The following is a 25,449-nucleotide window of genomic DNA, read 5'->3' as shown; positions in this document are numbered from 1 at the left end:
AGAGAGGAGGAAGCAGGGTCCCTGCTGAGCAGAGAGCCCAATGCGGGGCTCCATCCCAGGACCCTGAGATCATGACCTGAGCCGAAGGCAGAGGCTTTAACCCACTGAGCCACCCAGGCGCTGTCTTGTGGTTCTTTTTTTTTTTTTAAGATTTTATTTATTTATTTGACAGAGAGAGATCACAAGTAGGCAGAGATGCAGGCAGAGAGAGAGGAAGGGAAGCAGGCCCCCCGCCGAGCAGGGAGCCCGATGCAGGACTCGATCCCAGGACCCTGAGATCATGACCTGAGCCAAAGGCAGCGGCTTAACCCACTGAGCCACCCAGGCGCCCTCTTTTTTTAAATGTATTTTGAAATAATTCATAGGAAATTGCAAAGATAACATAGGAAGATCATATATACCTTTCACTGAGCTTTTCCCCTTGATACAAGAGGTTATCATAACCAGGACACTGACACTGATAACATGTGAATAGTTCTATGCCATTTTATAATATGTGAAGATTTCTGTAACCATCACCACAATAAAAATAGAGGACTATTCTATTATCACAAAGTTCTCACTCATGCTACCCATCTATAGTCATACCACTTCTCGCCCACTCCACTATCCCTAACCTCTGGCAAACACTAATATGTTTTCCATTTTTATAATTTTGTCATCTCAAAAATGTTATACAAATGGAATCATACAATATGTAACCTTTTTAGATTGCTTTTTTTCGCTCACCATAATGCCCTTGAGATCCAGCTAATTTTTGTGGATCAGTGGTTCATTCATTTTTGCTGCTAATACATGATATGGACTTACCGCAGTTTAACCTTTCCCCTATTGAGCAACACTTTGATTGTTTCCAGTTTGGGGCCATTACAAATAAAGCTGCTGTGATTATCCGTGTACAGTTTTTATAAAGACATACATTTTCATTTCTCTGGAATAAGTATCTAGAGCTGTAACTGTTAAGTCACACCATTTGTTTAGTTTTTTTAGAGAAACTTCTTGTTTTCCAGAATTGATACACAATTATATATTCCTATCAGCAACGTATGAAAGATCTAGTTTCTCTGCATCCTCACCAACATTTGACATTGTCTATTTTTCAAATTTTAGCTATTCTAATAGGTCTGTAGTGATCACTCATGGGGTCTTAAGTTGCATCTCTCTAATGCCTATTAATGTTAAACATCTTTTCATGTGCTTATTTGCCATCCATATATTCTGTACAGTGAAATGTCTCTTTGTCTTTCGCCTATTCTCTAACTGGATTGCTGAGTAGTATGAGTTCTTTATATATTCTCAATGAGTCCTTTATCAGGTATGTGGTTTGCAAATGTTTTCTCCCAGTTTTTGGCTTGTCTTCATATTCTTAACAGGGTCTTTTATAAATTAAGAGTTTTTATTTTGATGTGGTCCAATTTTTTTGGATTTCTTTTATGGATCATGCTTTTGGTATCATGTTAAAAATTCCTCACCAAGGGGCGCCTGGGTGGCTCAGTGGGTCAAGCCGCTGCCTTCGGCTCAGGTCATGATCTCGGGGTCCTGGGATCGAGTCCCGCATCGGGCTCTCTGCTCAGCGGGGAGCCTGCTTCCCTCTATCTCCCTCTCTGCCTGCCTCTCCATCTGCTTGTGATATCTCTCTGTCAAGTAAATAAATAAAATCTTAAAAAAAAATTCCTCACCAAGCCCTAGATCCTAAAGATGTTCTATATTTTCTTCTAAAAAGTTTTATAGTTTTATATTTTACATTTAAGACTATGACCCATTTTGAGGTGACTTTTGTATGTGAGGTTTAGGTTGAGGTAACTTTTTTTGGTCTCTATATATCTAATTTTCCAGCACCATTTGTTGAAAAGACTGTCCTTCCTCCATGCAGTTCATATTATTCCTTTGTCAAAAACTAGTTGGCCATACATGTGTGGGTTCTCTCTTCTGTTTGATTGATCAGTGTATCTATCCCATCACCAATATCACACTGTCTTCAAATTGAAAAGAGGGATTCCTCCCATATGTTATTCTTCTCCAAAATTATTTTAACTGTATGAGTTTCTTTGCCTTTTAGAAAATTTACATTTACACAAATATATTTATGTTTTATATGTAAATAAATATTTCACAGTCCATATATATATCAAGTCAACATGTTGTATGCTTTCATATATACACAGTTTATTCATGAATCATACCTCAATAAAGCTGGGGGGTAAAGAGAAAATAGACCAAAACCTTGATAGAAAAGGGGGTAAAGACATGAAAAGATAACTATTAAAAGATTTTTTTAAATGACCTTAAACATATTAAAACCTGTTCAAATTCACTCAAAGTAGAAAAATACAAGTTAAATAGCACTGAGATGCCCCTTCTCACCTATTAAATGGCTGAAAATTAAAATTTATGGCATGGTAACATACCCTGTAGCTTACAATGTGGGAAAATGGGCATTCTAATACATTGCTGGTGGGAATGCAACTGAAAAAACCCTTTTGAAGGGGAATTTGGCAATATTAAACAAAGCTACATTTACAGTTAGTTACAGAGGCACTGCTTCCCTATTTTGTGAAGGAACGTGCCTCCACAAAAATACCTATGTGCAAGATTATTTGTTGATGTGTTGTATGTAATTTCAAAACAATATCTACAATTCAAAAGCCCATACAGAGAAGAGTGATTGAATAAATTATATCCATAAAATAGAGTATTATGCAGCCGTGAAAAAGAAAGAATGAAGACGCTCTCACTGAACTGCTATGGGATTATTTACAGGATGTATCTTTAAGCTTAAAGAGGAAAATGCAAAATGTTATGCTACATTTATTTATAAGAAAGAAGAGGATAGAGATGCCTGAATGGCTCAGTTCGTTAAGCATCTGCCTTCATCTCAGATCATGATCCCAGGGACATGGGACTGAGCCCCACATCAAGCTCTCTGCTGAGCTTCTCCTCTCTGCTTCTCCTTTCCCTCTACCCTTCCCCATCACTCATGCTCACTCTCTCATGCACATACTCTCTCTCTCAAATAAAATCCTAAAAAAAGAGAGGAGGATACAAGAAAATATACATGCATTTTCTAATTTGTGCAGAAAGAGAGGAAAAATAAACTAAGTACTATTAAGATAGGTGGTTGGGAGCTGGGTAGAAAGAAGTAGGACATGGAACAGATTAAAGGCTCAAGGAGGTATACTCTGCATACTTTTTTCAGTACACTACTGAGTTTTAGAATCATGGTAACATTTCACATATGCCAAAAACATCATCATCATCCAAAATGTGGGGAAAATCCCAAAATGAAATACAAACAGTAATACATGAATTTAGCTGTATTCAAAATGAATAATATCACCATGCCGAATAAGTTTAGATAAAGAAGTATAACCTAGATAATTCTAGAAAACATTATTTTGACCTCATACTGTAAGGCTAAAGAGAAAAAAAGAATTGAATACAAATATTATTTTTCAGTTTACATATGTGCTTTTCACAGAGACATGGGTTACTCTAATACTTTACATGTATTCTAGGAATTAGCCAATAAACATATTGTGACAAAGAAAGGAAAAGGAACTGGAGGTTTGAAAAGGGCTGAATGATTCAGAGTAGGGATGGTACAAAATATGACCTACCCAGAGATCTACAAACCCCTGCTCTAGAAATCTGTGGTTTCAATGACTCAAAAGAACAATGAATGACAGGAGAGGAAGACTTCCATGGGGACTGGGACTAAACAAATAAGGTTATAGCTTTTTCTTTTCTTGGTGTGTGATCCTGAGTCATAATACTGGCAGGACCTTTGAAAGTTTCCTCTCTGTACCAAGTTTTCCTTGGTACACTCCTCTATGAAGACAACTGGAGCTCAATTAAGCAGCACTAAAATTTTGTGCTTTCATGAAGGTTGCAAAGTTAGGGCACTCCTGAGAAGAGAAAACACAACAGGAGTAGGAAGAGGCACAGTCAAACTACAGATGTCCTCTTTTAACTCTCAGGATAAGAGCAGCTATCCTTGCCACAGGCAGCAAAGCTTTGAGCTTTAACCATACTATGTCACTGACAAAGATATGGATCTCAGGCAAGGCAACTGAGACAGAGGTAGAAGACTATTAGTTGTTTCAACTGGGCCATGAAAATTACAACTGTAGTTACTTTGCCTCCCTTTTGCTCTTCCTTCTATGAAATCAAGTGGTCATGGATAAGGTTTAGAGTGATTTTTCTTCCAAGAATTCTTGAATGGGCACTTGAGAATGAGCCCTTCCTACATTAAGCTGCATGACATATTTATAGCTGATAATAACTATTCTTCAAGGGGTACATTATAAATGGAAATCTCTTTATTATAAAACAGTCATCCCTAGAAACTTGATGATATTCAAACTTCTGAAAGAAAAAGCAGAAAAATTGTCCTATATTCTACTCATATAAGGAAAATAGCCTCTTATTAATATGAAGCAAAAGAAAGGATTATTTATCAAGAACTACCATGTTTATACACATCAAAATGGGATACTAGGATTAGACATACCTTTTACTCAGGATGAATGGATGTTCAGAGGGTGAACTGCATTCTCTGTGACTATCAGCACTTGCTCAGGGGTATAAAGGGAGTCCGGAATTTATATGACACTGCCTTTGGCATTAAGACCATCTATACTTCAAAGAATTTTGGGCATATGGTTTTCAGCTTATCTTTAAAATCAGGTTATTCTTGTACAGTGAGTGGAGATAAACAAGAGGGACTCTTAACCACTTCACAATTTCAGAGCAAAATAGAACCCTCTTCCTTTTCAATGTCGTGTATGTGGTCACTACCCAAGCATGCAGAAATACTTACTGTAGTTGACAGGATGCAGTTCCAAGTGTGGAATAATAATGCTACCAAGACAATACAGATGGTAACAGATGTTCATGTTAACAGGTACAAAAAGAAACTAAATGTACTGTAACCCAGTATTATTTACTAGGTTAAAGATATAGACAGAAAGAAACCTAGTGAAAAATCTCCCTGAACTTGCAAGAAACACTTCAAAATTTTAACTGCTAGAGAGACTGGCATCTTTTGAGAAGAGTGAGGTGTAAATGTCATTCATATGATCATTGGCCAAAGTCTTGGGAAGTACCAGAGCCATGCGTTTCTTTTCATTTTTTTTTAAGATTTTACTTATTTATTTGACAGGGAGAGATCACAAGTAGGCAGAGAGGCAGGCAGAGGGAGGGGGGAAGCAGCTTCCCTGCTGAGCAGAAAGCCCGATGCGGGGCTTGAACCCAGGACCCTGGGATCATGACCTGAGCCAAAGGCAGCGGCTTAACCCACTGAGCCACCCAGGCACCCCAAGCCATGCATTTCTTAGTGGGACCTGCATTGCTAAGAATTCAACCAGTGTTGAATCTTTCGGTCATAAAAATATAACATATTTTACAGCTTTTATGGCTCACAAGCTTGGCCAAAACTTGGGAATGAAGCATGACCATGTGGGCCTGCAAGTGTCATGGCCAGAACCTCTGACCTCTGAATGAATTTCTTACTGTAGATAAGGGCTTCAGCAACTGCACCATTGACTACTTCCAATGACTATTGCATAAGCACAGAGGGTATAGCCTGTTTAAAAAAACCTGAGCTCCAAAGCTCCTTTGGAAAGCCATACTGGGGGAAAAGAAAAGACAGTTAATAAGGGAAAAGAATGTGATTGTGGCAGGGTCCTTGGTTATTAAAAGGATCACTACTGTCTGTCTTCATGCCAGTGAAGGAAGGTTCAGATAACATTTGGGATCCTTCTAAAAACCCAGCATATTTCTACACCCTGCTGCCTCAGAGTAGATGAGTGTGACCTCCCAGAACACTGAAATGGCATTTCCAGGTAATGCCCGACAGATACAAGGAAGGTGGCATTCCTTACAAAGAACAGGTTACTATTACCAGGGCTGGTGCTGAAGCCTGGAGAATTGGTGTGTTAAAATCTTTGGAAAGGACAAAAAGGTAGCCTGGGAAGTTGCAAAATGTGAAAGGCTGTTGACTGAATTAAAAAACATCAAACCTTACCCAGTTCCCCATGTAGGACATGTGGTATTGGAGTGCAGAATTTTTTGAAGTCATGGACAGAGCTGTTGAGAGGGATGGTACCCAACATCATTTACAGATCTATATTAATCAAACCTGCTTAGATACCTCTATACTCTATCTACTATGACTACAACCTGGACAAGTGTTATGGAGGGGTATTTGCAATAATTTTATGAATATCTCTGTGTCTACATCCATACCCCTCCTACATGTGAATCTAGGGACTTGGGGGGCAGTTTGAATAGTGGCCCAGCTCCATGTGTCTGCTCTGACTCTCAGTATGACAAAAAGCTTATAATCCTAATCTGGATCTTGCCTAGCCTTTTACTGTCTCTCATTCCTACTATGTTTTTGTTTACTTACATCCATAGAAGATCTAAAACCAATGTCTGTGCAAAAAATTAATCAGAGAAGCAAGATGAACAAACCTGAAAAACATTTCATCATTACCTTCTTTCTGATAATAAAGCCAAATATGGAATGATACAAAAAAGACCTTTCTAAAAAATATTTTATTTATTTGTGAGAGAGAGACAGAGACAGAGACAGAGAGACAGAGAGCAAGCACGAGCAGAGGAAGAGGAAGAAAGAGACTGCATAATGAGTGTAGAGCTGTGGGGCTCAATCCCATGATGCAGAAATCATGACCTGAGCAGAAATTAAGAGTCAGATGCCCAACCGACTAAGCTTCCCAGGTACCCCACTTAAAAAAACTTTTTAAGAATCACACTCCGTAGTTCTGGTGTCCCTCAAGGTCTACGGAAATAGGAATTTTTTTTCCATCTGCCACCCCAAATGTTAATACTTACTCATTTTTTAAATTAAAAGAATTTAAAGAAGCTCCCTATGTGAAGCAATCTTTCTTGTTCTGTGCGACCCAGAAATCAGGTTTCCAGAACTATGGGGCAATGACAGGCCTCAAGATGTGATCTTGAAGTAAAAAGGCCAGGTCACCCTCCACAGTAAGGCCTCAAACCTAAAGATCTGTTACTGATCTCCCTAACAGTTCTACAGAGAGTTCCTTCAGAGTTATTACTGGAACTTAAGTTTCATAGTATCCTATCTAATTCAGCATTGTAATCTACTCTGTCAATTATCTCTAACCTTGAGGATTTTTCCTTGGACAGACCAAAGGAGTAAATTAGGTGCGAAGCATCTCATTATTAGTTCCAGGTGTTTTAGTTGATTGTCATTCCAGCCACTTTGTCCATTTGGCTTTTCTTCTTTGTTTCGGCATCTTAGTATCTGATGCTCTTAGTATCTGGTTTTGTTCATAACTTAACTAAAGAGATCAAACATCACTTGTTGTGTGATTAAAGAAGAAGGGTGGTCCCTGGCTGGCTCAGTCAGTTAAGTGTTTGAATCTTGGTTTCAGCTCAGATCATGATATCAGGGTCCTGGGATTGAGTCCTGTGTCATGCTCTATGCTCAGCATAGAGTCTTCTTGTCCCTCTCCCTCTGCTCCACCCACTGCTTGCACGCTCTCTCTCAAATAAATAAATAAAATCTTTTAGAAGAAGAGGAGGAGGAGAAAGATGATGAAGGAGAGGGGAGGGGGAAGACGAAACAGGTAGACATTCTTGCTAGTGAATGAGGCTCTGCAGTCTGGGAATCTTTTCTTTCCCAAAAGGTTCTTTCTAGCCATTCATTCACTTATTCATTCATTTATTCTATAAACATACATTGAGCACCTACCATTAGGTTAAACCATGCAAAATTGATGATATTAGGTCATTTGCACCTACAAAAATGCTAAGTTCATATGGTTCAACCAAATTCTATATCCAGGGACTATGAAACCTACCTTTGGACTTCTGCTTATAAATGGGAGTTGAGAGTTTTTGATACCTAAAGTTTCTTTTAATCCTGATTTCTCTTAGATCGTATTATCCCTTGTAACTTCATGAGATTTGCCTTAATTTCCTAGAGCAGATGGTTCCTACTGTCAAGACTTAGAACAGCACTGAACAAATAAGAGAGGAGGCTGTGCCTGAGGATCCCACTGTCAGTTTTTTGGTAGTTATTGTCCTCGCTTCTTCTGAGTTTCAAAAACTCTTCAAAAAACAGAAACCCAGGACTTTCTTTGTCCAACTTCAGAGAGAATAACAATACTAGCAAAATCTCAGCAAGCTGCTACATGCCACCCTACTTCCCACATGACCAAAGAGTAGAGAGCCTGGAAATGGCACATGTAAGTAATAACTTGGAAATTATCCAGAAGAGATTTAAAAAAATATAGTATTCACTGAGGTGATAGGAGTCTATCTCTTAAAAGGAAAGTGACTTTACCTCCCTGAACAAAGACTTTAGTGAATCTGAGAATAACAGAGAGATCCTGCCCAATTCAACAAGAAAAGCTACTAACCACAGCACTACAACCTCTTTCACTTCCATAGTTTAAGGCATGGTTGGAAAGACCTGAGATGTTGTTCCCCAACACTCTTCTCAATCCATTAATGTGGAATAATTCTGGTTCCTGGATGTTCCAGTATTACAGTTTCAAAGAATGGTGGAGGGCTGGTATCAAAACCAAGGGCAGACTCCATTGTATCTAGGCCCCTGCTATAGAATCTCTTCTGTGAGCATAATAATGGTGTTTGGGTGTCTGCATCACGCCGAGCCTGTTGCTTTAGTTGGTAGAACTTGTATTGTGTCCAGCTATATACTCCACAGTTGAGAAGACCCTGGGATGATGCTGTTAGAGCCTGAGGAGATGAAGTGATGGAACCCATCCTTCAGGTTTTCAGAGATCCAGGGAATCGTCCCCATTCCCCTCATTTATAAAGAACTGTTATATTTGTTTTATCTCAAACAGCAAAATCTGGTGTCAGTTTTTCATATTTTTCTAGCTCCTTTTTTTACTATGCTCAATTAGCCAAAATATAGTACATAATTAGTTTTTGATATAGTGTTCAACAATTAATTAGTTGCATATAACACCCCGTTCTCAACATAACACATGCCATCCTTAATAACCATCACCCGGTTACCCAATTCCCCCACCCCCTTTGTTCTGTAACCCTCAGTTTGTTTCATGGTCCCGACTCTCATGGTTTGTCAACCTCTCTGATTTCATCCCATTCTAGCTCTTCCTGAACTCACTCTTTGCACCGTACCTTGTTATGGATGACTGAGGGTTGGTCATACTTCTTGGCACATAACATAATGAAAATGAATGGATTTCAATCCCCTTTCTCATTACCCCCATTTCCCAGGTCAGGCTTGAGGAAAATGCCCTATCAGTATAGTCAAATAACCCAAAAAAAACTTCATAAGTCTAATAAAAGAGGAAAAGAGAGAACTGTTCTATCTCTGTCTTCCTCTCTCCTCATTTACCTGGAATAGCTAATCTATCCCATTCAATTTGCTTTGGGTGGGAGAGAGATTATGTCACTATCAGTGTTTCATAAAAAACATTATCTGGTAGATTTTGGTTTTTTGTTACCCATTCCTTAAAAACACACCAATAAAATGAAGTTAACCAGAGATACATATGCTCTGGAATGCATGGCAACACTTTCACAGAAGTATCTACTTTATCTGTGAGGAAAACTTAACACTTTTCATAACTGAATATAAATAATACATTTTCTTTTTTGCAACACAGAAATAAATACACTAAGGGAAAAAAACTGTGCTTACTGAGTAATGTCAGTGTAAGAGAACAGGATAAGAGAGTGTAAAAATGGATACTGAAGGTGTTACCTGGAGAACACAGAGGACCATGTGAAGCTTCATGTCCTGTAGCTTGGTCAACTTTATGATCACCAGAATGACAGCTGTGAAAACACGAAGTATAAATCTTCTTGCCATCCCTATCTGTCTGAGCATAAAATTCCCCAGTATAGGGACACCTGGGTGGCTCAGTCGGTTAAGCATCTGCCTTCAGCTCAGGCATGATCCCAGGGTCCTGGGACTGAGTCCTGCATGGGGCTCCCTTTGCCTGCCACTCCCGCTGCTTGTGCTCTCTCTCTCTAATAAAAAAAATCTTTACAAAAATCCCCCAGTATTGGGACGCCTGGGTGGCTCAGTTGGTTAAGCAGCTGCCTTCGGCTCAGGTCATGGTCCCAGCGTCCTGGGATCGAGTCCCACATCGGGCTCCTTGCTCCGCAGGGAGCCTGCTTCTCCCTCTGACTCTGCCTTCCACTCTGTCTGCCTGTGCTCACTTTCGCTCGCGCTCTCTCTCTGACAAATAAATAAAATCTTAAAAAAAAAAAATCCCCCAGTATACATGCCTATGCACCATGATAAATAAGGGTACAGGCATAATGAAGACTAGGAATGAGATTAACCAGTAACATGAACCACTGGGCCTCCAGTCTCCAACTTCCATTCCTCACTGACTAAACTTTGCAGGTTACAGTGTAGCAATGTTGGTTAAGATACACTATGGGGAGATAAGTTACACTTCTTGGTGCTTCAGAATTCACCAAGATCTTTCATAAGTACTATTCAATCTGATCTTCATTATATTTTGTGTACTAGGAGGGACAGGTGTTAGTATCTCTGAACTCTATCAGAATGTTTCCTCTCTAAGGTTGCATCTCATGTCTAAAACATAGGAAGAAAAAGAAGAAAGTGGGACCAACATGGATTTTACAGTTGGACAGGAATTTTACAAGTTGCAGTCATTCTTCTTGGTGAGACCACTTTGCTTCATCAGAACCCAATAGGTGTTCTCATTATTGCCCAGCTCTTCCTTTTAAGATACCCACCTGGGCCCCAGCAGCAAAAGAAGGCCAACGGGTAGAAGCGTACTCGCTGCTCCACAATGTGAATCACTGCCCACTGTTCACTCCCCAGGAAGCCAGTTTTTTTCACAAACTTTTTATAAAGGGTCTGGGCTTGGATGAGTAAGACCTAAACAGGGGTACATCAATGAGTAGTTTGCCTGAGGCTTGGTAAAACTTCCTAGCTCTAGCTTCCTATTGTTATAGGGGGATCACCTCTCTCAGGATCTGACAGCAGGAAAACTTGTTCTCCTGTCTTTACCATCTAAGCCTGGATTTTTCTGAAAGAAAATCATCTTCAGAGTGAACTTTTCTAGCCCAGGGGAAATGGATAGATATTAGCCAAACCTGTGGTTACCATGTTCAATACATAAACTTTACATCAACTCACAGGCTTCCCCCCCAAAAAAAAACTGAGGCTAATCACAGTATATATAGGAAGTTAAAGCTAAGATCTAACCAGGCCCTCTTTTAAAATGCTATACTAGAGCCTGTGTTAGAAAGTGTTCTATGCTTAATACCCTTAAAATAAATACATTAGCACCATGGCTGAGCTGAAATTCTCAACTCAAAGCAAAATAAAGTTTTAGGAAGTCTCTTCTTGCCCTTAGATGGAAAAGGGGACTGTTTTCCCCTTACATCTGGGGGCTCTCTATATAAGCTAAGGAAACAAATATAAATCAGTTCAGACCTCCAATGTGCTTTCTGTGGGGAGTAAACTGGGTAATAATTTTGGTAACAAATCTGACAAATCTAAAATTCTCCCTAATCATCCAGACCCACTCTCTAAGTTAATAAGCCAATTATTTCATTAAGTTTAGCCATGTAATTTCATTTCTCCACAGACATAGGAATCAAAAGAAGGCTTTCACTTATTTGGGAATATTAATGTCTAGTAGAATCAGTTCTGAAGATTGCATTATTTAAAAAAGCAATCAAAAATCCCCAGGGTAGGGGCGCCTGGGTGGCTCAGTGGGTTAAGCCGCTGCCTTCGGCTCAGGTCATGATCTCAGAGTCCTGGGATCGAGTCCCGCATCGGGCTCTCTGCTCAGCAGAGAGCCCGCTTCCCTCTCTCTCTCTCTGCCTGCCTCTCCATCTACTTGTGATTTCTCTCTGTCAAATAAACAAATAAAATCTTTAAAAAAAAAAAAAAAAAAAAAAAAAAAAAAAAAAAGAATCCCCAGGGTAGTGGCACCTGGGTAGCTCAGGTCATGGTCCCAGGGTCCTGGTATTGAGCCCGGTATCAGGCCGCTGCTCTACAGGAAGCCTGCTTCTCCCCTTCCCACTCCCCACCAACTCCTCACCCCCACTCCCCCTGCCTGATCTCCTCTCTCGATGTCTCTTTCTTTCTGTCAAATAAATAAATAAATTCTTTAAAAAAAAAAAAAAAAAGAATCCCCAGGGTACCAGGCTATGGGATACCTGCCTCTCTTGTCAATTAGTTCTAAGTGAAGATCATCAGAATCATCTTAATATAAACTATTCATTTCACCCTCTTTACAAAGTTGCTGATTTGAGCTAAGCTATCTCCACAATTTATTTTTATTTTTATTTATTTATTTTTTTATTGTTATTTTTTAAAATTTTTTATTTTTTATAAACATATATTTTTATCCCCAGGGGTACAGGTCTGTGAATCACCAGGTTTACACACTTCACAGCACTCACCAAAGCACATACCCTCCCCAATGTCCATAATCCCACCCCCTTCTCCCAAACCCCCTCCCCCCAGCAACCCTCAGTTTGTTTTGTGAGATTAACAAGATGGGATTGGGAGGGAGACAAACCATAAGTGACTCTTAATCTCACAATTTATTTTTAAATTGTTAAAGGAAATTCTCCATAATTTTATTTTGTTCACAAGTGCCAGCTGCACTAGCAAAAATTCCCTCATTATTTGGAAAATAATCAAATTAAATCACAGCACATTTCTAATGTTCTAGAGCGTTATACTTGACATATACTAGAGAGTATACATGACATATACTAATTTTCTGGTCTGGTCTTCCATGAGGATCCACAGGAACATATATTAATTAGTCCTAGAGTGAGCATAATTCTCACGTAATGACTAGAGACTCTTTCCCCCCTAATCATTTAATCTTGGGAAGTCCAAATACTGAGATGGTAATTAAACTGTCAATTATCTCTTAGCTACTTTCTTAGTTCTAAGACTTTAGGAAATGCCTCTCCATCCCATTTTCCCCAGTCCCTGGGAATAACGTCCCATCGCTCCCAATCCCCTCTCTTTCCATAAGAGCAGATGGCACCATACCACAATGGTGAGGAGGCTGAGGAGAAAGCTGGTCAGGAAAATGGTGATCCCATAAAAATAAAGTGTGCTACAGACAGATGTGTTGGCATAAGGCAGTTTAGCCATGGCTGATGGTGGTGAGAACATCAGAATACACCTAGGAAGAGAATCAATGGACAGGACCACTATTACAGATATGACACTAGAGAGATACATATTTGGTAAAACAAAATTTATTAAGTATCCAATGTTACTTACCATTCTGCTAACCCTGGCCCATAATACCTTATTCTTTCTTATAGATACATTATCTTCCAGTCACTTCACATTATATTCCTATTTATGTATCTTTTGCTTTGATTATACCTTGTTCTATAGACTCTACCAAGGTTCCATAGAACCTTGTTCCAAATACAAGCAACTTGGCGAGAATGTATGTAGAAAGTCTTTTCCATCTCTATATATAGAAAAGAAAAGGTGCAGTCTACCACAGAAATGACAGATTTGGCCCTTGCTTACCTGTGGCTCTGGCTGAAGTTGTGGAAACATTCACTAACATTGCCCAGACAGAATACAGGTATCATTAACAGAAGAGGTATCAGGCTGGGAGGGACAAAAAAAAAACATCACCCTAATAGTCCGGCATTTTCATGGCCTTTCCCCATCACAAAATACTCTGTTCTTCTTCCAACTCCATCACCCCTCCACTCTCCACAAAAAAAAAAAAAAAAAAAAAAATATATATATATATATATATTACATTATATATAACATATAATAAATATATTATATTATATATTCATATATATATATGAAATTATATAGATATAATTTCTTCAAGAAAAATGCCTCAAAAACCTTATATATAGGGGTTCCTGGGTAGCTCAGTGGGTTAAAGCCTCTGCATTTGGCTCAGGTCATGATTTCAGGGTCCTGGGATTGAGCCCCACATCGGGCTCTCTGTTCAGTAGGGAACCTGCTTACCCCTCTCTCTTGCCAACCTCTCTGCCTACTTGTGATCTCTCTGTCAAAAAAAAACCCCTTATGTATACTTTTTGTCCAATTGGTGGGTAAGTGGAGTGGAGAATGCATTTCCTACCTAAATTAATGAGCCCTATAATGGTGTCAGAGAGTCTCTGGGTGTGGATCAAAGTGAAAGGAAAAAACCTAACAGGGAGTTATGTGCTAACTTTCCATGGCCACCAGGAATAACTTAATTTTCAACACCCCATTTCTAGGAGCTTTTTCAAAGCATACACTTAAATAACCAATTATTAATCCAGCTAAATACAGCCAGCTCCCTATAAGAGGGAAAGATCCAGAAGTAAAAGTTATAAACTCTAATGTCAACTCTAACATGACTACTACATTAGGTGAGATCCAGACCCTTCTGAGGGTAAATAATTCCAAGACTCTCACCCAGGGTTATAAAGGTGGATGAGATCTTGAAAGCTATCTGTTATAACTCTTTATGATATAAAACGGAATTAGAAGTCCAAAGACTTAAAGCGAAATATTTGTTGAAGATCACACAGAGTTAATGGCAGAATTAAGGTTAAAATCTGAATCTAAAATTGCTTGCCTATTCTACCTGGGAATATGGTTCCAATGATCATATGTTTGTTGCTTCTAACTCAGTAAGGCTCTGTGAGGACCTAGGAGTGATAGACTCTATGGAAATGAAGGGCACTGTCCTATTTGTTCTCACCTAGACCACAGAATAATGAGTTTACACCTTGCTAGGAAAGGAAAGCAAAAACCTTACCTTGACAAAATGATGGCTATTTGACCAACATGACAAGTATAATCTATAACCTGTGAAAAAAATAAATATGAGTAAAGTCTTAATATACTGTCAATCATAATAAAATAAATATCAGATCATTAATTATCATTTGTACAAACAAAAATTCCCAAGAGCCTGCTTCTGTCAAGCAATATTTGCTATAAAACTCAATTTAAATAGATAGTTCCTTAGCATTGGAGACAAGAGAATTTTATCTCTATTACTATAATCTAAAAAGTACAACAGCAACAGCAGCCACAAGGAAAGCCTGTGGGAAGTAGCTTAATATAAGACTTGGATACCAAAATAAATTCTTTAAAAAAGAAAGGTAAATATGAAATCATACAGTACTCCTCCATCTTCTAATAACAGTTCAATCCTATTCTCTTTTAGATCCAGGGAGGTGTGGACTTTTCAGACCTTAAGAGTGGAGCAGAAGTCTATGTATAAAATGACCAGCAGAGCTTAGTAGGCCAGAATTAGTATAAAGGAGGGAGGTCAAATAAGCCCTTTGGATATAACATCTATTAGACTCTAGAAGAAAGAACATTCTAAACACCCCCAGTTGTGTTAGACACTGAAAAATAATTTATAGAATAATGTTATCTACCCACTGGAAGTTTATGATAAAAGAATTTGAATAGAACACCTTAAAGTGAGAATAGACTAGAAAACAGCTTTTTTCTGTTCTGAGGTAAAAGATCCTATTATATTCTAGAATGACATTGTTAGGGGCGCCTGGGTGGCTCAGTGGCTCAGTGGGTTAAGACCTCTGGCTTCGGCTGAGGTCATGATCTCAGAGTTCTGGGATCAAGCCCCGCATCGGGCTCTCTGCTCAGCAGGGAGCCTGCTTCCCCCTTCCCTCTCTGCCTGCCTCTCTGCCTATCTGTGATCTCTGTCAAATAAATAAATAAATAAATCTTTAGAATGGCATTGTTAAAAATCAATAAGCATTAAGTGAGCAGTTAATCAATAATCAGAGATGGGTAATTGATTTGCCCTAAAAACTATGGATCAGAAAGAGTAAATGATTTCAAGTAAAACAGTCACTGTTGACTTTAAGTAAAATGAGAAAAGTAAAATCAATCTTGGGTGATCTCTCCTACCTGTGTCCCGTCTTTCCTTTTTATTCTATCCTCTACCCATCAGGCTAAACTGTTTTTAATTCTTGTTCTTACCTTACTGTCAATGAATCTCTGATTTTTAAAAACAACTTAGATAATAGTACCATTTATTCATTCAACAAATTTTTATTGAGTTTCATCATGCATATGATAGTATACCACTTTCATTAAGTCTAGAGCTGATCTGTAGGCTCTAGAGAAAGGTATGTGGGTAAGTTCTCCAGATTCATTTACTCCATGATGCTTTTAAACAAAAAATCCCCTTCAAAAAAACCAAAACAGAGGTGTCTGGTTGGCTCAGTTGGTGGAGCATGCAACTCTTGACCTCGTGGTTGTAGGTTCAAGCCCCATGTTGGCCACACAGATCACTTAAAGATAAACTCTTTTAAAAAACCACCATAGAACATTGGGGAGGGTATGTGCTTTGGTGAGTGCTGTGAAGTGTGTAAACCTGGTGATTCACAGACCTGTACCCCTGGGGATAAAAATATATGTTTATAAAAAATAAAAAATTAAAAAAAAAACCACCATAGAATGGATACTATAGAAATAAGAAAACTGGAATATTTAGTGAGATTTATACAATAAGATTAAAATATACAAGGACAGCCAAAGAAATGAAAATTGCTAACATCATAAAAATGTTTTTTTAAAAAACGATTTTATTTATTTGAGAGAGAGTGAGAGAGCATGAGCAGGAAGAAGGGGAAGAGAGAGCAGGGAGCCTGAGGTAGGGCTCAATCCCAGGACCCCAGGATCAAGACCTGAGCCGAAGTACAAGCCGCCCCTATAAATGGAGCCACCAAGCCGCCCCTATAAATGTTTTCTACCAAGATCACTTAGTGATATACCGTAAGAATCAGGAATAAGAAACTATACAATGGAATACTATTTAGCACTAAAAAAAGAGTGACTTACATATGCTATAATGGATAAACTTCAAAAGCTTATAAATGAAATCAGACGCAAGAGAATATATATTGGATGATTCCATCTATATGAAATGTCCAGAAAAGGAAAATCTACAGAGTCAGAAATTAGATTAGCAGTTCCCTAGTACAGGGGGTGGGTAGGAAATTAACAATAAATGGTCATGAAGAATTCAATTAGGGTGAAGAAAATATTTTGGAACTGATTTATGATATTATTTTACAAGATAGTAAGTCTTCTTTAGAAACCACTGGATTGTAACTTAAAATAAATGAATTATGTGATAAGTAAAATATGTATGCACACACAAAAAATCCATATGTACTTAGTGCTCTCCTCTCTTTTATAAATGTCATACTAGACAGTGCACCAAACTCTCTTTGAACCAAAGAAGGGAAGACAACTATTCCCTGGATCCACCTTGTTTTCTGATTACCAAACACAGATTACCTTCTGCTCTTCTGCAAACCACCATCTGTTATCCACACATATTGAAGAATTATAGCAGAGCAAAACAGACATTCTCCCTTTCCAACACCTGGAGCCCAAATCCCATGTGAGCAAACTGAGCACCTTCCCTGACTCTACCCAAGATCTTATTCTTTACGCTAGCAGCAGTGCCGGACTGGCATGGAGCTAAGAAGGATGGAACCAGGCAGTAATGACAGTACTGCAAATAATGTTTCCTATAATCAAAACCTTTTTATTTTTTTGATGACAAGAGAGAAGAGGGAATCTTTTCAACAGAATAGAAACATGACTTCTCTTTTATTAAGCTCCATGAATTCACCTACCCAGTCCTGAGTGCTTGCACTGTTTATCAAGAATATATGGATTTGTTTCATCATACTCTTCTTTTTCCATTGAGACATTTTATTTGTACATACGTATTAAACCCCTAGAAAAAGAATTCCAGGATTTTCCCTCCTGTGTTTTCATCTTGCTTATTCATGGTCCATGATACCAGCTGAGGTTGTCAGTACAATGAAGCCAAACTGGTGGGACAGAAGCAGGTTATTCTGCCATTTTTCTACATCTTTCAGTTGTACATTAAATTGGGACTGATCATTCCACACTTGTTTAACCTGCCCCTGAGGTTTACAACAATTTTCCCCACTCTGTGATCATCAATGATTTCAAATTCGCCAATGTAATCATGCTTCATCATCACAGTGAGAAACCAGACGATGACTTTGGAGCACAGCCTAATAAGAACCTGGATTTTGTCTCTCTTTTCAGCATTTTTTTTTTTAAACTTAATTTGACAGACGGAGATCACAAGTAGGCAGAGAGGCAGGCAGAGAGAGAGGAAGGAAAGCAGGCTCCCTACTGAGCAGAGAGCCCGATGTGGGACTCAATCCCAGGACCCTGGGATCATGACCGGAGCAGAAAGCAGAGGCTTTAACCCACTGAGCCACCCAGGTGCCCCTCTTTTCAGCATTTTTAATGCTCTTAAGAGCATGTACCAGGACATTCATGCACATCACTATGGTGGCACTAAAGACAGAGGAAAGAAGGTGGGAGGGGTGAGCCCACAGAATTATGGGTAGCATAGTTTTGGGTTTTTTTAAGACTTTATTTATTTATTTATTTATTTATTTATTGGGCACAGAGAGAGATCACAAGTAGGCAGAGCAGCAGGCAGAGAGAGGGGGATGAAGCAGGCTCTGCACAGAGCAGAGAGCCCCATGCATGGCTCTATCCTATGAACCTAAGATCACAACGGGAGCTGAAGGCAGAGGCTCAACCCACTGAGCCACCTAGGCAGCTCAGGTAGCATACTGTTCTTAACTATCAACTCTGAATAAAACTTACCAGTGGAAATGTGCTCTGTCCATTCTGGTTGTGTCTCATCCTCAACTCTTTGTACAGATACCAGATGTAATTGACGGTGTAAAGAAATGAGGAAATGTAGAATATCTAGGTGAGAATAAAAAAAAAAACCTCATAACTGTTATAGTCTGACTTCTTTCAATTTATTACATTATCTTCTACCATAAGAATCCTACTTAATGGTCTATTAGTAATGTACCATCTAATATCCATAATGTGCAAAACTGGGCCATGTCTGAGAATTCTACCCAGGCCTACCTATTTTATGTCTTGGATTCCTTATTTTATCCTTTTGACTATTTAGAGAAATCACATCATTAGCCACCTTTTCTCACCCAGCTGTTCTACATTTACGAAGATATCCTAGAGTATTTTTCTATTTTATTTTTTAATTGGAAAGACTGTAAAGATTTCCATTTCTAATAATTTGAATTATTTGAACCAGTTTCCCATTTAAAAAAAACTAAACATAGGGGGCACCTGGGTGGCTCAGTGGGTTAAAGCCTCTGCCTTTGGCTCAGGTTATGATCCCAGGGTCGTAGGATCGAGCCCTGCATCAGGCTCTCTGCTCAGCGGAGAGCCTGCTTTCACCTCTCTCTCTCGCTCTGCCTGCCTCTCTGCCTACTTGTGGTAAATAAATAAAGTCTTAAAAAAAAACAAAACATAGTAGATGAAATATTTTTTAGATCCTTAAAAGGATCAAAGAACTGACAAGATAGCAATGGATAAGCAGGACAAAATCCCAGAGAAAAAAAATTTCCGCTTCCATCTTTGATGAAATAATAGAAATAGAATTTGCCTTTCAGCCTTAAAAACTAAAAATTGGAGAAAATATATGGAAAATCCTGTTTTCAAATATTAGGGTAACCATCAGTCCAGAACAGTAATCCCTGAAAGAAGAAAAACAAGCAAACGACCCAAATCACTGGCAGGAAAAAGTGAGTGCCATGAAGGGGAAACCAACAGACGGGCTGTCTTGGTGAGTGAAGAGGCAGAGTTCAGAGTTTGGAGAGGCCAAAGCAGCTATAATATATGAAGTAGATTATCAAAGAAGAAGTAGCTACACAGGTATAGTGCTCTGGAGATTTGCAGTGGTACCCTCAAGTCCTTGATTAAGTACTGATCTATGCATGTGAGACTGAAAACCATGAAGACCAGGAACAGAACAACCACAGAGGAATAGGTGAAACAATCTCCAAAGCAATAGTTTGTGTTTCCATCACTCAGAGTGGAAAGATGTCCTAATACATAGGCATGAAATGAAGATATTACAGCATAATAAGGTAGAATCATAAGAAGAGTATTGCCTCACAAATGGGACAAAATTAGCTGTACATGGAAGACTGCCTGAATCAAAGTTTAAAAGTATGTCTTAGAAAAATAAGCAAGTCTTGAAAGCATCATATAGATTCAGAGTTCACTACATCCAATCCCCCCCAAAAAATACATACATATATATATGTATGTGTATACATACACACACACACACACACAGAGCAGATTCCAATGTCTGGCATCTAACAGAAACTCAACCAGTAAAATTGGTAACCATTTAAACTAAGATCAGGAAAGAACTAGAGTTGAGGTACCTGGGTGCCTTAGTTAAGCATCTGCCTTTGGCTCTGGTCATGATCCCACGATCCTGGGATTGAGCCCAGTGTCCAGCTCCCTGCTCAGCGGGGAGTCTGCTTCTACCTCTCCCTCTGCTCCTCAGCCCACTCATGCTCTTTCTACCTCTCCCTCTCAAACAAATAATATAAAAGAAAAGAAAAGAAGAGAAGACAAGAGAAGAGAAAAGAAAAGAAAAGAGAAAAGAACCACAGTAAAATTAGGGGTAGCCTGGGTGGCTCAGTCGTTAAGCGAGTGCCTTCAGCTCAGGCCATGATCCCGAAGTCCTGGGATCAAGCCCCAAATCCACATTGGGATCCCCACTCAGCAGGAAGCCTGCTTCTCCCTCTCCCATTCCCCCCTGCTTGTGTTCCCTCTCTCTTTGTCTCTCTCTGTCAAATAAATAAATAAATAAAATCTTTTTTTTTTTTTTTTAAAGAAATCATGAAAGTACTGCATAGTGCTTTCAGGAAAAAAAAGGAGGCTATAGTACACAGCTTATTTTGTTTTTGTTTCTAATTTTATATATTTATTTGAGAGAGAGAGTGAACAAGAGAGAGCACACAGCAGAGGGAGGGGCAGAGGGAGAGGAAGAAGCAAACTTCCCTGCTGGGGAGGGTGCCCAACAACATAGGGCTTGATCCTAGGACCCTGGGATCATGACCTGAGCCAAAGACAGACACTTAACCAACTGAGCCACCCAGGTGCCACTATGCAGACTGTTTTTATGAACAAAGAATTAAGCTGATTATAAAACTTCTATAGAGATACTACCAAAAACAAAGAAAGAAAACTACAGAGCAATATATACTTCATGAATAGATACAAAACACTACCAACTGAATACATCAATAAATAAAAAGAAATACATAACTAACAGTATAATTAATCTAAAGAATGAAGGACAGATTGACATTTAAAGTCAATTAATGAATCCATAATGAGCTACGATTTCACACCTACTAGGATGGATATAACTAAAAAGATAATAATAACAAGTATTGGCAAGGATACAGTCATTGGAACTCTCATACACTATTGATCAGAATATAAGACAGTGTAATTGCTTTGGAAAACTGGCAGTACCTCAAAAGGTTCAAAACAGAGTTATACCATATGACCCAGAAGATGTACTCTTAGGTATATACCCCAGAGAAATGAAAACATGTCCACCCAAAAACATGTACACAAACATTCAGACCAGCATTATTTATAACAGCCAAAAAGTGGAAACAACTCAAATACCCATCACTTGTTGAATGAATAAATAAAGAGCTATATCCATTTAAAGAATATTATCCACCAATAAAAAGGAATGAAATCCTGATACATGCCACAACATGATGAACCTTGAAAATACTGTTCTAAGTGAAAGATGCCAGTCACAAAGGACCATATATTGTATTATTCCATTTATATGAAATGCATGATTCCATTTAAATGAAATATCCAGAATAGGCAAAATTATAAAGACAACAAGTACAGTAGTGGTTACCGAGGGTTGGGAGGAGAAGACTGGATAGTGATGAATAGGAAGTATGGGGTTTGAGGTAATGAAAATATTCTATATATCAAAACTAATGATGTGCTAAATGATGGTTAATTGAACATAATAAAATTTTTAAAAATATTCTAAAATTGATTATGATGATGGTTGCCATTGACTTGTATACTTTAAATGTGTGAATTAGGGGCGCCTGGGGAGCTCAATCGTTTAAGCCTTTGCCTTCAGCTCAGGTCATGATCTCAGGGTCCTGGGATCGAGCCCCTCATTGGGCTCTCTGCTCAGTGGGGAGCCTGCTTCCCCCTCTCTCCCTGCCTGCCTCTCTGCCAACTTGTGATCTCTCTCTCTCTCTCTCTGTCAAATAAATAAATAATAAAGTCTTTTTAAAAATAAATAAATAAATGTGTGAATTATATATCAATAAAGCTGTTAAAAGTAAATGCTAAACCATCCCTAGAGCCCACCACTTGGTCCTGGTGAATAATCCTTTAAATGTACTCTTGGATCCTATCGGCTAGTATCTTGGAAAGAATTCTTGCATGCACATTCATCATGAAAACTGGTAATTCTCCTTTTTGGTGGGGTCTTTGGGTTTTGGGGTCAGGATAATGCTGGCCTCATAGAACAAGTTTGGAAGTTCATTTATTTTTTTGTTTCATTTATTTTTCTGAAACAGTTTCAGAGGATTTTTCATTATTTTTTGTTTCATTTATTTTTTTTTAAACAGTTTCAGAGGAATAGGTATTAATTCTTCTTTAAATGATTGGTAGGGGAGCTCCTGGGTGGCTCAGTCAGTTAAGTGTCCACCTTTGACTCAGGTCATGATGCCAGAGTCCTAGAATCTAGCCCCATATCATTGGGCTCCCTGCTCAGCAGGGGAGTCTGCTTCTTCCTCTCCTTCTGCTCTTCCCCCTGCTCATGCTCTCTCTTGCTCACTCACTCTCTCTTAAATAAATAAATAAAATCTTTAAAAAAAAAATTTAGTAGAATTCCACTGGGAGTCCATCCAAAGTGGGCTCTTGTTTGTTGGGAGATTTTTGGATTACTGCTTCAATTTCTTTGCTGGTTATGAGTCTGTTCAGGTTCTATTTTCTGTTCTATTTCTTCCTGTTTCAGATTTGGTAGTTTATATGTTTCCAGGAATGCATCCATTTCTTCCAGATTGCCTAATGTGTTGCCATATAATTGCTCATAATATTCTTTTGTAGTTGTTTGTATTTCTTCGGTGTCCGTTGTGATTTCTCAACCATCATTTTGTTGTGGTTTCTCCTCATCATTTTGTTTATTTGGGCCCTTTCTCTTTTCTTTTTGCTAAATCTTACTAGGGATTTATAGATTATATTTTTTCGAAGAACCGGCTCCTAGTTTCCTTGTGATACGTTCTACTGGTTTTTCCATTTCCATTTCCAATTTCTATATCATTGATTTCTGCTCTAATTTTCATTATTGCTCTTCTCCTTCTGGATGCAGGCTTTATTTGTTGTTCTTTTTCTAGCTCCTTTAGGTGCAAGATTAGGTTATGTATTTGAGACTTTTCTTATTTCTTGAGAAATTTCTGTACTGCTGTAGACTTCCCTCTTAGGACCATCTTTGGTGCATCCCAAAGGTTCTGAACTGTTGTGTTTTCATTTTCATTTGTTTCCATGTATTTTTTTTAACTCTTCTTTAATTTCCTAGCTGGACCACTCATTCTTTAGCAGGATGCTTATTAACCTCCATGTAATTGTGATCCTTTCAAAGTTTTTGTGAATGAATTCAAGTTTTAAAGCATTGTGGTCTGAGAATATGCATGGTATAATCTCAGTCTTTCTGTATGTTAAGATGTGATTTGTGACCCAGCATGTGATCTATTCTGGAGAATATTCCATGTGCACCCAAGAAGAATGTCTATTCTGTTCTCTAGGATGAAATGCTCTGAATATATCTATTAAATAAATCTGGTCCAGTGTGTCAGTCAAAGCCCTTGTTTCAGTGTGATATACCACATCAATAGAAGAAAGGAACAAGAACCATATTATCCTTTCAGTAGATGCAGAAAAAGCATTTAACAAAATACAGCATCCTTTTTTGATTAAAAACTTTCTGCTATATAGGGCTAGAAAAAACATACCCCAATATCATAAAAACTATATGAAAAACCCACAGCAAATATCATCCTTCATAAGTAAAAACTGAGAGCTTTTCTCTTAAGGTCAGGAACACAACAGGGATATCCACTCTCACCACTGTTGTTCAGCACAGTACTGGAAGTCTTAGCCTCAACAATCAGACAACAAAAAGAAATAAAATCCATCCAGATAGGCAAAGAAGAAGTCAAACTTTTACTCTTCATAGATGACATGATACTCTATAAAGAAAACCTAAAAGACTACCCCAAAACTGCTGGAACTGATATAGAAATTCAGCAAAGTCACAGAATATAAAATCTCCGCACAGAAAAGTCAGTTGCATTTTTTTTAAGATTTTATTTATTTATTTGACAGACAGAGATCACAAGCAGGCAGAGAGACAAGCAGAGAGAGAGAGGAGAAAGCAGGCTCCCCGCTGAGCAGAGAGCCCGATGTGAGGCTCGATCCCAGGACCCTGGGACCATGACCCAAGCCGAAAGCAGAGGCTTCAACCCACTGAGCCACCCAGGTGCCCATTTTTATACACTAACAATGAAAACAGAAGAAAGAAAAATCAAAGAATAGATACCATTTACAATTGCACCAAAACCCATAAGATACCTAGGAATAAACCTAACCAAAGAGGTAAAGGATCTATACTCTGAAAATATAGAACAATTACGAAAGAAAGTAAAGAAGACAAAGAAATGGAAAAACATCCCATGCTCATGGATTGGAAAAACAAATATTGTTAAAAAGTCTATGCTGCCCAAAACAATCTACACATTCAATGCAATTCCTATCAAAATGCCATCAGCATTTTTCACAGAGCTGGAACAAATAATCCTAAAATTTTTATGGAACCTTAAAAGACCATTAATAGCCAAAAGAATCTTGAAAAAGAAAACCAGAGCTGGAGGCATCACAATTCCAGACTTCAAAATATATTACAAAACTGTAATCATCAAGACAATATGGTACCGGCACAAAAACAGACACACGGATCAATGGAACAGAATAGAGAATCCAGAAATAGATCCTCAACTGTATGGTCAACTAATCTTTGACAAAGCAGTAAAGAATAGCCAATGGAGGGGCGCCTGGGTGGCTCAGTGGGTTAAGCCGCTGCCTTCGGCTCAGGTCATGATCTCAGGGTCCTGGGATCGAGCCCCACATAGGGCTCTCTGCTTAGCGGGGAGCCTGCTTCCTCTTCTCTCTCTGCCTGCCTCTCTGCCTACTTGTGATCTCTGTCTGTCAAATAAATAAATAAAATCTTTAAAAAAAATAGCCAATGGAAAAAAGTCTCTTCAACAAATGATGGTGAAAAAACTGGACAGCCACATGCAGAAGAATGAAACCAGACCACTTTCTTAAACCATATACAAAAACAGGGGCGCCTGGGTTGCTCAGTGGGTTAAGCCTCTGCCTTCAGCTCAGGTGGTGATCTTGGGGTCCTGGGATCGAGCCCTACATTGCGCTCTCTGCTTAACAGGGAGCCTGCTTCCCCCCCTCTCTCTGCCTACTTG

The 25,449-nt window shown here is 38.7% G+C and overlaps 1 protein-coding gene across 17 annotated transcripts in view; it reads right to left on the bottom strand.

Annotated features, from left to right (window-relative positions):
* Positions 1-25,449, bottom strand: part of TMEM116 (transmembrane protein 116) — a 181,686-nt gene that overhangs the window by 105,239 nt on the left and 50,998 nt on the right. For 7 of the 17 annotated variants that reach the window (XM_082698497.1, XM_082698506.1, XM_082698509.1 and 4 more), the window contains exons 5-10: positions 18,686-18,790; positions 14,796-14,845; positions 13,550-13,633; positions 13,052-13,187; positions 10,762-10,906; positions 9,752-9,825 (exon numbers count right to left, since the gene is read on the bottom strand). In XM_082698497.1, coding sequence (XP_082554623.1) covers positions 9,752-9,825; positions 10,762-10,906; positions 13,052-13,187; positions 13,550-13,633; positions 14,796-14,845; positions 18,686-18,790 — 594 coding nt within the window. Of the gene's footprint in view, positions 1-2,146; positions 8,752-9,751; positions 9,826-10,761; positions 10,907-13,051; positions 13,188-13,549; positions 13,634-14,795; positions 14,846-18,685; positions 18,791-25,449 lie in introns of those variants that run through there. The other 10 variants (XM_082698505.1, XM_082698513.1, XM_082698499.1 and 7 more) reach the window with 2 other exon arrangements.

Source organism: Mustela nivalis (genome assembly GCF_964662115.1).
Source record: "Mustela nivalis genome assembly, chromosome: 14".
In the NCBI taxonomy this organism is placed as follows: domain Eukaryota; kingdom Metazoa; phylum Chordata; class Mammalia; order Carnivora; family Mustelidae; genus Mustela; species Mustela nivalis.
The sequence above is the reverse complement of the archived record's forward strand: the minus strand, read 5'-3'. Positions and strand labels throughout refer to the sequence as shown.